At 37.8% G+C, this 13,645-nt stretch overlaps 1 protein-coding gene across 1 annotated transcript in view; it reads left to right on the top strand.

The window, feature by feature from the left end:
- The window catches only part of ROR2 (receptor tyrosine kinase like orphan receptor 2), a 140,591-nt gene that overhangs the window by 120,624 nt on the left and 6,322 nt on the right, over positions 1 to 13,645 (top strand). The window contains exons 5-7 of the mRNA XM_058827968.1: positions 7,448 to 7,575; positions 10,905 to 11,219; positions 12,879 to 13,124. Coding sequence (XP_058683951.1) covers positions 7,448 to 7,575; positions 10,905 to 11,219; positions 12,879 to 13,124 — 689 coding nt within the window. The remainder of the gene's footprint in view (positions 1 to 7,447; positions 7,576 to 10,904; positions 11,220 to 12,878; positions 13,125 to 13,645) is intronic.

The following is a 13,645-nucleotide window of genomic DNA, read 5'->3' on the forward strand; positions in this document are numbered from 1 at the left end:
GAAGGCAACACCATTTTCCCTTGGTTTTATCCACCTGAATAATTGATCATAGTATCTTTTATCAAGGACACAGCTCAGCTAAGAGTGCTGACACCTGCTTAAAGCAATGCCTACTGAGGAAACCAGTTTGGGTCAAGAATCAGTGAAGGCCTATCATTAAACACTATTAATATTCTGTCCCTTTCTTGTCTTTAAATAATTTTTAAATATTTAGTAATAAAAGAATCCACCTACCACAGTAACATTAGAATATATTTAATATATTCTAATATATATGTTTAAAACATTATTTGGATTATGTTTTAGAGACAGACTTTGGAGCCTGAGTTTTGTATTTAAAAATACTGATTTCATAATCCATTTTGGCAATATTTTCAACAGCCTACATATTAGGTTGTTGTAAAGTTTACAGGTTGCTTTTTGACGAACAAACATCTTCTCTTTAGTTTGTCACAAACACTAGGTCCATTTGTATCTGTGTTTTTGCTAATGACATTTCAATTCGTTGCTTAATCTATAATAATTTATAGATATAGATATAGATATTTATTTATTTATTAACTGGCTTAAAATGCTCTCTCAGATCTTGATTCATATGAACAAGTCCATAATCTGATAAAACCTGTAGAATAAAGATTAGCTGCTATTTTTTATTGATCTTAGGCATTGAATATGGAGTTTCAGTTCACACTGGTTGTTTTTTTTTTAGTAACTAGTAGATAAATATTCAAGTCAAATGCAACATAATTGTTCTGTTCAGTAACTGGAATTTCAGTGAATTCTTTAAGGGATTCTGTGATGTACTACTTTTCAGATATTAAGGAGGAAATATTTGTCCATGCTGTGTGCTCAGTGTAAAGAAATATTGCTTTTTGGGTCTGTCGTTACACTCAATAAGGATCTGGTAGCAGAAGTCACGGGCCATGTCCATTGTGAGTGTAAATTGTCATAGGCCCATTAACTTCAACTGAGCTATGACTATTTATACAAATTCCCCTGCCTGTTAGTTTTTTTATTTTTTAACACTAGACTCCCCTTCTTCTCTGGTGGTATTTCTTACATTCCTCCAGTGCAATGGAAAAGTTTTACTGTTGTAGTATTCTAAGTCTCTCCGAGGAGTTAAGTACATCAGTATGGGTTTCCTGATATCCCAGGAGCACTGATCTTTACACACAGGAGAAGATGTGCAAACAAGGATTTTAAGTGCTGGAAAGGTGGGTTATTTGCAGAAACCTTTGGTCAGAGGATGAAACTGTTTGTTCAGACAATGGATACAGGTAGAGCAGGAAGCCTGTGCCCTTCTCCCATGATGTGAGTGCAGGGTAGCCTTTGTTCAGGCAAGGGCCTGATGCAGCAGTCAAGTTGTCCATGCCACCCTTTGGTTTCTTGGCATCAGAAGGAAGGACACAAATGTGCATGTGTGGAGTTTTGGGTCTTTTATGGTTTGTGGGTTTGGGGTTTTTTTTGTTGAGGTTTTCCTGTGCATCTGGGTTTTCAAAACTACCCTAAAACTGAAAACCTATTTGTGTGTTACTGAATTTCTTCCCTGTGTTATGGGTGACATCAGAAATATCTGGCATTAGCCTGGCCCTTCAATGGATAGTAATACTACAAACCATACTTTTTTAAAAAAAATATGTTATTTTTCTCCACCTAATATTTATACCCCAATTCTGTTGCCTTGCATGTCAGTAGCAAAACTTCCATTGCTGATCTGTGCACAATGGGAAGCCTATGAGAACAAGCAATCTTAAAGCCCATTGTAACTATTCCTTTAAAATAGAGCATTTCTTTACAAATTTTACTTCATGGTGAAACAAAAAATTGAGTGTCATATTTGATATTTTCTCTGAAATACAGAAATATAAAAGCCTGGCCAGAAGGTACTTTTCAATGTACCAAGTACTTTTCAATGGTAACATTAATATATATTCACTATGTTTTTGACAGGAGGCAAATCTTACAGATGTGATATGGCATATGACAAGGGTAGTACATTTCTCTTCTCTCAGATATCATCTGACTTGTTGAGGGAGCGAATATTTGGGGATGTAAAATAATTTTAACCGCTGAAAAGTGATCTTCTTGTGAACAGACTTTGCTCCCCAGCACTATGATATGATATATGATACACATCAAGTGTAAGGGTAATGAATTACGAGGATTGTAATGCAACGTTATAAGATGTCCTGATTTTGATATTAAGTACAAACAAACCATAAATATATATTTATATATTTATGTATTGTGTATGTATGTATTTATACATACGTGCATGTATAAACAAACAAACAAACAGGTAAATAAATATAATAAATATGTAAAAACCCCAGAAATACCTTATTTTTTTACTGCAGCTCTTTATAATGCCCTTCCCAGTGAGAGAGATTTGCTTCTCTTTGGTTAAACATAGACTCTTTCTTCCTTTGTTATTTTTAGTATTGCAGGTAATTTGATTTCTTTGATTTATATTTACAAAGAAGCCACACCCTGGGCAGAGTGATCTCATAGTCTGAAATATGATACCTGTCCTTTTTCCTCTGATCTTAGTGTCCCTCATGATCATTCTCTTTACACAGCTTCTGACATTAGTTATCAAGTTGTAACAAAAATCCTGAGACATCCCAATAAGATGAGCAACTGTATACCAAATGTTGTATTTCTCTAAGAATAGCAAATAGGCTGACATAAATAATTTGTCCTTTCCTTCATCTATCACAGTCTGCAGTTTTCTGTGCATTTGTCCCTGCTTTGCTATTCCTCTTGTAATGAAACATTGTTGGGAGGTCTAACATTGTCAGTATTTAACAGTTCTTGATTAAAAGCTGCTTAATCCCTGGACAACATGGAAGAGGGTCAAAGCTTCAGGTTTATTTGCTGTGGCAAAATTTACAGGAAATTATAATTGCATGTAGTTTGCTTGTGGGAAACTGCTGTAACAAAGTTGCTACTACCTTTTAAAGGCTAACCTTTGGAATATCCTGTTATAGTCTATGAACTGGCTTATATTGTTTACTGTAGTAAAGTGTAGGCTGAGAATATGTCTGTCCATATATCTGGTATGGTAGGTATGGTTAGTAGAGTGTTACTAACTGAGATATTTTAACTTATAAGTTATAACTGAGATATATTCAATTGAAAAATGTATTCTTTCTGAGTTTCCTGAAGAATTTACGAGTTTCTTTCTGTGGTTGGTGCATGGTGTTTTGTCTCTTCTATTCTCAGGGAAATACTTTCATTTAGAATTTTCTGCTGTCTTTCCAAGTAAAACTTGTGGTATGCAATCAGAACAAATGTAATTCACTAGCAAATGAATATCTGGTACCTCTCAGTTCTGCTTTCATAATTCCCTTTCTGAATCCTTGCTGAAAACTGTTAGAGCTTCATGTGTTTTCTCTGTTTCTGAGGAAAACCACAAGGTCTGTGCTTTTTTTTAGTGTGCTTTCAGGGGCACTAAATGCATACTGAAAATGTTCATCAGATTTAGGTGCTTCAGAAGGTTATTTTAGCATTAAAGAGAGGTTTCTGTGGTTGCCTTTTTTTTTACTGTGACTTTTTTGTTTCATATGCCCTCTGGTCTGTTCAGCTGTGACGGTTGCAAAAAATAGGTGGTGTTTCATAGATAGAATTTAGTGTATTGTGCAGAGATGTATTCTTTCTGCATTTCAAATTTTCCATGAAGAAAAGTGCCTTTGTTGCCAATGTGTTTTGTTCTGTAGTATTTTGTTTGGTGCCCTTTCTGTGTCATATGTGAAATTAAAGTAGTGCTTACTGAGAGGGTGGAGATTTCTAGATGTCCGCTATGTTTTTTTCCAGGACATCTAGAAATCTCTTTATGTGTTTCTCAAGCAGATAGCTATCTTACAGAAGAGTTGCATGACCTCCATCTAGAGAGTTCTCTTATTCATCATGCTAGGTTTTATTCCTCTTCAGATGTACCTGGTTCTTCCAGTTCTTCCTTTATAGACCCAGGTGTTCCTGGAAGTTACGATTTCTAGCAGTGGGAGGAGTAACACTATATGATTGATTTACTTTCTTCTACACTTCTTGCTTGGTTAATTCTCCATTTCATATGGACTTCTGCCCACAAACCTGAAGGCAGGATATATTTTATGAGGTGTTGCAGTGCATGTGTGATAGGGAACTTGTAAATGCTTATCAGCGCTTGGTTTGTCAAGATGTTTCCAGGCCTGGTACAAATTCTATCTTCTACATAAAAACAGTATCAATGTTTTGGTTTTATTTACCTGTGACTGAGGTAGTAGGTTCTTCTGCTTTTGCTTTTGATTAGATAGCCTAGTTCTTAACTGAATTGTTCTGGCAGAAGGTCTCCTTGTGGGCCTGGTAAACTGATGACACTGATCCTGAGCTATGGGAATTGGGGCTCTATTTGGGTTCTATTGGGGTAGAATAGAAGGTCTGTTCAGTCATATTCTTTAAAATTTTATTTTTAAATGCAAACTCTGGTCAAACATATGATGAGTAGTTGTAAGAGAATTCACTCAGTAAGAGAATACCTTACCTCCATGCTGAGTGCTGAGAAAATTCAGTTTCCAGGTGCACGGTCTTTGATTCAGCCTTCTAACAAAGTTGGAAAAAAGACCAACACTTAACACACACCTGAATTTATTTTGTAAAAAAAAAGTAAACACTACAAAATGGGAATAAATAGAGAAATGTTACTGCTGCCTTTAAGCATGCACAAATTAAAGAAGGTAAAAAAAGTACCTGTGGTGGATAGCTTGTAAGATTTCTGCAAGTGGAACAAATTGAACTCTTCTGGGTTCCTTTTGTGGAATCAGATTTCTGCTTTTGCCAGGGTTCTTGATCAGAGCAGACATTATAGCTCAAGCAGCAGGAAATGGAGGAGTCAATATTTCTGCCTATTTTCAGCAGCTTTTAATTATTGCTCTGGTCAGCAACTGAATTTCTGGCATATGGTTTGGAGCAAGATTCAGAGCTGCACGTGGTTCCAAGGTCTCCAGTTTGAACTGAGCATTATGACATTCCTATGTTGTTTTATCAGACTCACAGGTTATCTTTATCTTATCAGGTTGCTTTTTGTTGAAGACTTTTTGCCATGTCCCAAGGGTACATGTAGCTGAAGGACAGAGTAAGCTGTAAGAAGACTCTTACTTCTGGCACTTCTGCAGCTGAGATCAGTTTTTTCCCTAAGCAGACTATGTAATTTTGTTCTCTGCACTAGCACTGGTCAAACAGCATTCACTGAGTTTCCTGACCTGACAAGGATGCATGTAGAAAAACAGCCGCGCTTCTGTCAGAGTAACTGACATCAGGTTACTGTTTACTTTAGCTCGTGTCCATGGTAATGGTCGTATCTAGTTTAGTATAATCTGCGGTTGACTATAACATGGGAGAGGGGAGCATATGTGTGTATTTATAGTATCTAAGCTATGTTTAAAAGTTCTTGACAGAAATAAATAAACGGAGCTAAGTAAGAGATCACACTGCTGTTGTCACCAAACCCATGCTGTTTGGAGTGCTCCTTTTTTTTTTTCCTTTTTATTACTGACAAGAGAACCCTGAACTGAGACCTGAAGTGTGAGGTACAGTTTCAGTAAGATACATTGCAGACTTTGTTCTGCAGGATAGTGGTATGAATTCACTCTTAAGAAGGAGGTCAAATAGAGGTTTCATATTCATTCAGTTCCTTTTGGGAATTGCTGACTTCCTACTGAGGTGGTCAAGGATCATAAAACAGGCACAGACAAAACACTTTGATATTTTTGTCCCTTCAGGCATGATGCAATTGTTGCAAAATTACAGGTTTTGTTGTAAGAATGAAAGAATGTCACTGAAGGGAGTAGTTGATCCTATGACTCCTCCTTTACTTCATCCACCCTAAACAAAAAACTTACATATCTTTGAGGAAGGAGAACTTGTTTCAGAGTTTGTAGACAAAATGTTGCTTTATGAATATTAACAATAGTACTGTGATAGGAAATAAAGGCCCTATCTGGATAACAACTGCATGATACGCTTTATATCCATTACTTACAAGAGTCATGTTAAGTCATTATTTTTTGGGAGGTGAAGAGGAGATGCAGCTTCAATGGTGATTGGTGGTTCCAACTTTTGGTGATGTGTATGGAGAGTCCTGCCCAGCTTTCCACTGCCAAAGAGTAAGAAATATTGGTAACACTTCCCTGAAGAGGTGGACAGGAGACACAGCAGAGGAAAAATGGAAAGATTCCTAAGTAAGAGTAAGGTATTAGTGTAAGGGGCTGCAGTAGGTACAGGTAATGCTGGCTAGCTGTTGTCAGACAGAAGGCTTTCATGCTGATTTCTTCCAGCTAAAGTTATGAAATTTTACCCATAGTCGCTGACAATTTTGTCCTGCTCACATGGTACCTGAAGGAAGGGTGGAGGTATTTGTAAGAGAATTGGGAACATGGGTGACAAAGCAGGAGTTATTATCCAAAGATAAAAAAGTACAAAGTGCAGAGGAGCACTGAAGTAATACTTCAAATGTTGCTGGTTTTGGAGAGGTATTTCAAACTTTTGAACCTTTTAGTTATAAAAGCTAATTAAGTTTTTTAGATATCCTACTCTAAAGACACATTTTTTTAGATTATGTTTTTACCTATTTTTGGACCACCATGCAGTAAATGGCATGATAACCTAAATCCATCAGGTTAGTGAATCCTAGCACAGAGGCAGTGCCATGCTGGAGGAAACACATGGCATGCTGGCTATTTACTCTGAAGTCCCTTTTCAGTGCTCTGACAGTTATGATATGCGGATCAGCTCTGTATTATTTACAAGGACTTTGGGGATGAAGTATTGAACTTCTGAGACTTGAGGCTAGGGCTTTTGTGCCAAAATATTCATGTTGATGTAAGGGAATGAAAGGCCCAAAGCTTCATTGAATTGAGAATGATATTGGAATGTATGTTGAAAGAGAAATTTGGCACTGACTTTCACTAGAGAGAAGAGGAAAAGAGGTTATAGCCTTGATTATTCTTATTCCATGTTTTAGTTCAGCCTTGGCAAGATCTCTTGTGCTATCCACTACAGGAAATGAAGAGCAGGAGAGAGAAGTGGGAGAAGAGAACAAACTGCTTAATTTTATGTGGTACAGCTGGATGCCAAAAATGCATGAGGACATGTAACTAGATCTATGTTGCTGTCTCAGTCTAAAGGCTTTTTAATAGATTCATCTGTCAAATTCCATTATTATTTGTTTATTATTTTAAAATTAATGTTGGGTTTTGTTTTCTTCTTTCTGCAATGGGCTGTTTACAGGCTCCCTCATTAATACTTCTAAGGTAAGAGAGAATTGGAGGAAAATGCTGCACCTTGGGAATAGGACAGTGTCAGATTTACAGCATTTTGAGTGTTTCCACTTTTATAAGAATATATTTTGTAAAAATCCATTGGCAGCGGAGATACATCTGCATATAAAATCCTAACATATCTTTTGCAGAGAAGATTACCATGAAGATGGGTTCTGTCAGCCATATAGGGGAATTGCGTGTGCACGAATCATTGGAAACAGAACCATTTATGTGGACTCCCTCCAGATGCAAGGGGAAATTGAAAACCGAATTACTGGTAAGCTTACACATCTCTTTAGGAGGGAGAAAGAAGCATTCATAGAAGTATCCATTTCAGGTAAAAACAGTGCTATCATCCTTCTAGTTTTGTCAGCCAATGACAAAGACATCTTTATATTAAGGTTTACAGGGATTGAGCCTGTTTCTCGCTTGAGCAGTTAGTAAAATTTGGAGCAAGGAAGGTGAGTATCTATGGTAATGTGTAAAGCTTCTTCCATATCCTTATGTAAAATGTCAGAGTACTGAATTTTTAACAGTTTCTAGTTTATACTGGAGCTTTTTGCAGGATGGATTCAAAAAATTTTGAGTTTTTTAAATGAATCTACGATACAGTGAAAAAGTACTGATCTTTTATTTTCTTGAAAAAGTGTATGGTGGCCTTTCCCTCAGGCTTCTTTCCTGTTTGCTTAATTCTGGCAGAGTCTGGATTTCACATTGATTTATATAAAACAAGGGTTGACCTTCCTGTGCTCTGCCTATGCTTAATCTTTCTCTGAACATAGTTTTTGTACAGAGTTGCAAACATGCATCCAAAACCTTAATAACTTTTAATGGGCTGTATGTCAACATGGATTTTCTTGACTGGATCTCAGTTAGCTGACATTAATATATTATATTATATTATCAGCTGTGACTCTGATGGACACAAAGAAGAGCAAGCAAATGAACCCATGGAATAGAGCAAACTGTCATAATACATAGCAAATTAACTCAGTGCAGCAGGAGCTGATCTACATCAGGCTAGACACAACTTACTAATGGACTCTCCAGCTTCAGCATAATTGGTTGCCAAAAGGAATTTAACTTCACTTGTCAGCTCTAACTCCCTTAAGATATTACCTTAAAGACTCATTGTTAAGCCACAAATCCAGGTCCATTTTTTGTCCCATTCTTGAAATGGTGACCGGATTCTGGGGCTGGCAAAATCCAGGTGCTGGATCCAGGTGCTTTCCTTATGCTATTACAGCACATTCTCCTCCCACCTTTCTCCTGTAATCTTTTGGACATTTTTCATCAATAAAACAAAATATTTTAGAATTGTTAACTATCTGAAATTATTAAATCTGTAATTCTGTGAATTGTGTTTATAATGCTCTTTTCAGACACCAAAGTCAAACCCAACAACAAAGAAACTGATATTATCCAGAAATGTTTATTCATTGAGTTGCACTTGTTTCTGGGATATGGAACTTGGAATTGATGACCTGGCTGCTGTTTTCCTAATATTACCAATTATTGGTTAGATTTCCAAAGCTAAGGTGCTGGAACTCTTCTGCAGTTGAAGAGAATTCCTGATGGAAATGTACTCTTTCAGGAAGACACTGAGAACCACCATATAGAGCTGGCCAATGCCTAGCTAGGCAGTAATGAGAGTCTGTTAATAATACAGCATTTTCAAACAATATACTTTTAAAGGTCATACCAAACATCTTTTGTACCCTGAGGATTTCATAGCATTTTATTGGTTCTTGTAAGTCACATTATATGTTAAGCAAGTATTATAAGACTGGGTGCTATATACCCAAATGAGAGGGTGTTTTTGAAATTGCAGTAACTTGTTAGCTAAAGGAAAAAAAAAACACCCCACCTGAATAATTGCTGCTGAGATTTTGCTGATAGTTTTGCCCATACCTCCTAAATGGAATTTTTGATGGTAAGTGTGTGTTTTGATGTGCGTGGGAAGTGAGGACACCTACTGTCCAACACCAGGAGCATTTAGCAAGGTTATGTCTGTGGGGAATTTTCATTCTGGATTTTCATTTCCCTGCTGTACTGTTGTGAGAAATACATATTCTTTGTCTCCATTGGCCCTTGTGCTGTTTGGTCCTGGCCATGTGATTGTGTGAGAATAGCAATCTTTGGTTAAATAAAGAATAACATTTCTGGAAAAAACCCTTTGATGTAGCTTGGAAAACTGAAAGGCAAACAATGGATAGTGCACAGACTTGATGCCTGACCTGTCTGTGTTTGGCTAGCGAGGTCTCTGCTGTGCTGTTTAACATCTGTTTTATAAGTAAAGTATAAACCCCTTAAACTACCACACAGTACTGCTGTCTTTTGCACCTTCCATCAAAATAAAGATATAATTGTAAATTGTGCATTCTTCTCTCATGATGATCTAGACTCTGTAATGCAGTGCCTTCACAAAACTTAGTATGGAGTTTCAAACAACCAACAGTGACTACTTTAGTTCTTCAATTTTATTTTTTTCTGTTTTAGTCTTTGGGACAAGCATATGTTACAACTACTTTTTGAGGTCAGATGGTTCTGTTTGCGTGCAGTGTTCCCAACCTGACTGGTAAATGGTTATATTCCTGCATTAATATTTCTGAATTAAAATAAGCAAAGGTGTAAACAGTCTGAAAGTCTAGATTTGCAGCTGCTTGTTGCATGTTTGGCATGGAAGAGAGTCTTGGTACTATGTGTCCACAGGAAATAGATCATTGAAAGGAAACAGCTGGAAAAGAGAGAAAGAATTTATTTGTAGGTTGTAAATAGACTGCTGAATGACATTTCCTCTCCTTTTACAGTTTGAGTTGGTGGAACATGCAGTCTAGCAACTCTCACTCTTAAATGATGCTTTACTGGGGGAGTTGGATGTTCCTACATTTAAAGGTTGATTCAGCACCAGATACATGATGCACACATACATTTGCCTTTCCTTTGCAACGTGCAAGAAAACTTTGAGCTAAATGTTAGTGTGTAGGTGCTGAGAATTGAAGAGGAGAGTTACATTCCTGACTCATTATGACTTTCATCTTAATGTGATCAGCATGCTGAGACTGATTACATTAATTTTCCTGAAAGCTGCTGCCTGTTAGGCTTCTCATCCATGTTATAAGCCATGTCTCCACAGATATCAATGATACACTTCTTTTTGCCTGAAAAGACTTGAAAAATACTTATTTATATATCAAAATGCATAGGGGTGGAAGATGTTAGGTGATTTTTGTTCAGATTTTATGTAATTAGGAACTTTGGAAGTGCCAGTATCCTGGCAGGTGTATCTTGCCTTTGCCCTTTATCTTTTCTAGTTAAAATTAACCAATTGCCTGTAGTCTGAGCAATGGTAGTCACGTGGGTTAATTCCTGGGAACTGAGGCCTACAAGCTCTGTGCAGATGTCAGAGGGACACTGGGATGCTGGGTTTTCTTCCTGCACTTGTCAGCTCTCCTTTACAGCAGAAATTACCTCATTTACCTGTTGCACAGCAGGCTTTCAGACCCTCAAGGAAAGAATTAAGGTGGTAAAGGCAAATGACATCAAAACTAAGTTTTCTCCCATGCTGTGAATCCATACAATATCCGTATTTTTGCTCCTTTGCAGCTGCGTTCACCATGATTGGCACCTCGACGCATTTGTCTGACCAGTGCTCGCAGTTCGCTATACCTTCCTTCTGCCACTTTGTGTTTCCCCTGTGCGATGAGCGTTCTCGGAGCCCTAAGCCACGGGAGCTGTGCCGGGATGAATGTGAAGTTCTGGAGAATGATCTCTGTAGGCAGGAGTACAACATTGCTAGGTCAAACCCCCTCATCTTGATGCAGCTACAGTTGCCTAAGTGTGAGGATCTCCCGCGCCCCGACACCTTGGAAGCTGCCAACTGCATAAGAATTGGGATCCCTGTGGAGAGACTGAGCCGGTGTAAGTGTGGGTGTTTCATTCCTGGGAAAAAATACAGCTTGCTGCTTCCTTGGTTGAGTCTGAGAGACAATACTTTATCAGCCACTCTTTTTGTAAAGCAAGCGCTGAACTACTTGTTTTTGTCTTGTTAATACTGACGATAATCTTGCACTGTTGTAAGGTATATCTGGGAGTGCAAAGAATTCTAAAGGATGGGGCTTGTACCAGAGTGTGTTATATCAACCACCCTGGGCTATGAAACTTTTTGTTCACTGGCTGATTTGATGCAGATTTGCAGAGTGTTGCCTCCACTAGTCCTTGCCTTTTTGGATGAGCCTTCCCATACGCCTATTAGAGAGTTTTGCTCACCTATCGATAAACTTCATATAGATTGTTGACGCTTCACTGGAAGATCTGTCAGGAAATGAACCACCTTTTCATTCTTTCTATATGGAAATTCACAAGAATATTAATCCTCTAAATTGAACTTGGGGTGCAATTATCTTTCTTTACCTGCACGGAATGGCTGAAAATGGATCTTGCTTCCGTGAATTCATATTATTTACATCTAGAAGTAGAAGGGCTGTTCTGTTGTCACTAATTATATTCAGACAGTCTTTCTGACTACTCTATTTCACAGCAATGAATCACAATCCCCTATATTGTAAAATAAGAAAACCTGAAGAGACCAAAGGTATTTAAAGTTCAAAGTGTGATAAGATTATTCTGACTATCCATTGTCTGAATCCACAGTCAGGAGCAAGAACCATGGTATAATGGTGGACATGAAAGACTAGGTCTTTGCTTTTATATAAATAATGTAGTGTAGTTGAGAAGCAGAAATAATGCAACGACAGAGACAAATCAGACAGGGAAGGGAGACCAAGCAAAAGGCATGAGAACAAACCAAATAAAAAGTCTGGTGAAAGTTGTCTGTGATTCTCAGAGCCAGTGGTGCTGATGGAACAGCTGAAACTTGAGTATTTGTGGGGTTTGAGAGAGCTGGATTCCTGAGGTCTGGAGAGGGGACAACAGAAAAATGGAGAAGGTAATGGTGCAAATATTGAGGAAAATGCATGATTCAGCTCAAATGATGCATATCGAGGACAAGCACTCAAAAAGTATGAAGAGCAAATTGCAGCAAAACAAAGAATAAAGGTAAGAAAATGATGCCTCTAAAGAGAAGAAGATCCTGAATCCTTTCTTTCTCAAGGTGAAAATAAGGAAAAAGAGGCATGAGGCTTTAGAAAATGCAGCCCTTATTCCTATAGCAAGTGAGCAGTGTGAAGAAGATGGGCAGATTATGAGAAATGAAAGTTTTCATTTTTGACTCAGGACTTTTCCTGATGGGAAACTCCTATCTCTGATTTACTTTAGCTTAATCATGTTCTGTATCTAAAGGTTCATACATGCTTAGTCTCAAATTGAATTCAGAATTATGAATACTGATGTGTGTACCATACGTGAGGCATTCCAGGACAGAATCCAGAAACAACTGAGTGCAAAAGTACAGATACACACAGAACTGAAATTGCAAAATGAACAGCTTTCATTAAATCTTGAGGCATCTAAATTTTAGTACTTGTTTCCATACGTATTCTGTGAACTTCAGCTGCTTTGGTCTTGATGTTCCTTGATTGTTTTGATTTTTCTAACATTTTCCCAAATCCTGTGTTTTAGTTCATCAGTGCTACAATGGCTCTGGAGCTGACTACAGAGGGACCGTCAGTGTTACCAAGTCTGGCCACACTTGCCAACTCTGGGACTCACAGAGTCCCCACAACCATGATCTGACAAGCACACAGTTTCCAGAGCTAGGTGGAGGACATGCGTATTGTCGAAATCCTGGAGGCCAAATGGATGGTCCCTGGTGTTTTACAAAGAACAAAAACGTACGCATGGAACTGTGTGACATACCTTCTTGTAGTATGTATTCTCTTTCTTTTTTCTCCTACTACTGTTCTGAATCCTGTGTAATTTTGAATGTTTGTAGTTATTACAAGTACAATTCATTTAGGAGGGTTATACTTTTAAATGTTTAACTTGCAGCAACTTTGTTTTGTATTGTAATTGTTTAATGTTCTCTGGAGATCAGAGTTTGTGAGATATTGTGACACTTTTTTATTATATACTGGAGGCTTAGTCTGAGGTAATGATGATGCTGCAGTTTTGTGTTTTGACCTGTCAAATGACAGATTGCACATGCAGATCACCAGTATGTATTTGGTTTGTTCCTGCTGCTCAGGGGTATATTCTCTTGCTCTGTATGACATCTTGCAGGCAGCAAGTATTTTCAAATCCTATAGAGGGAGATATAGCACCATGCCTGGTTGGAAAGAAACCTTTTCAAGTGCAGAAACAGAGCAGTTTGAAGTGCATAAAGCAGATGATCTCATCAGAAGAGTCCCATACTAGCTGCTAGTGGCTCTGTACAGCACAACTGTTTG

This window comes from Poecile atricapillus, chromosome Z (genome assembly GCF_030490865.1).
Source record: "Poecile atricapillus isolate bPoeAtr1 chromosome Z, bPoeAtr1.hap1, whole genome shotgun sequence".
NCBI lineage: Eukaryota > Metazoa > Chordata > Aves > Passeriformes > Paridae > Poecile > Poecile atricapillus.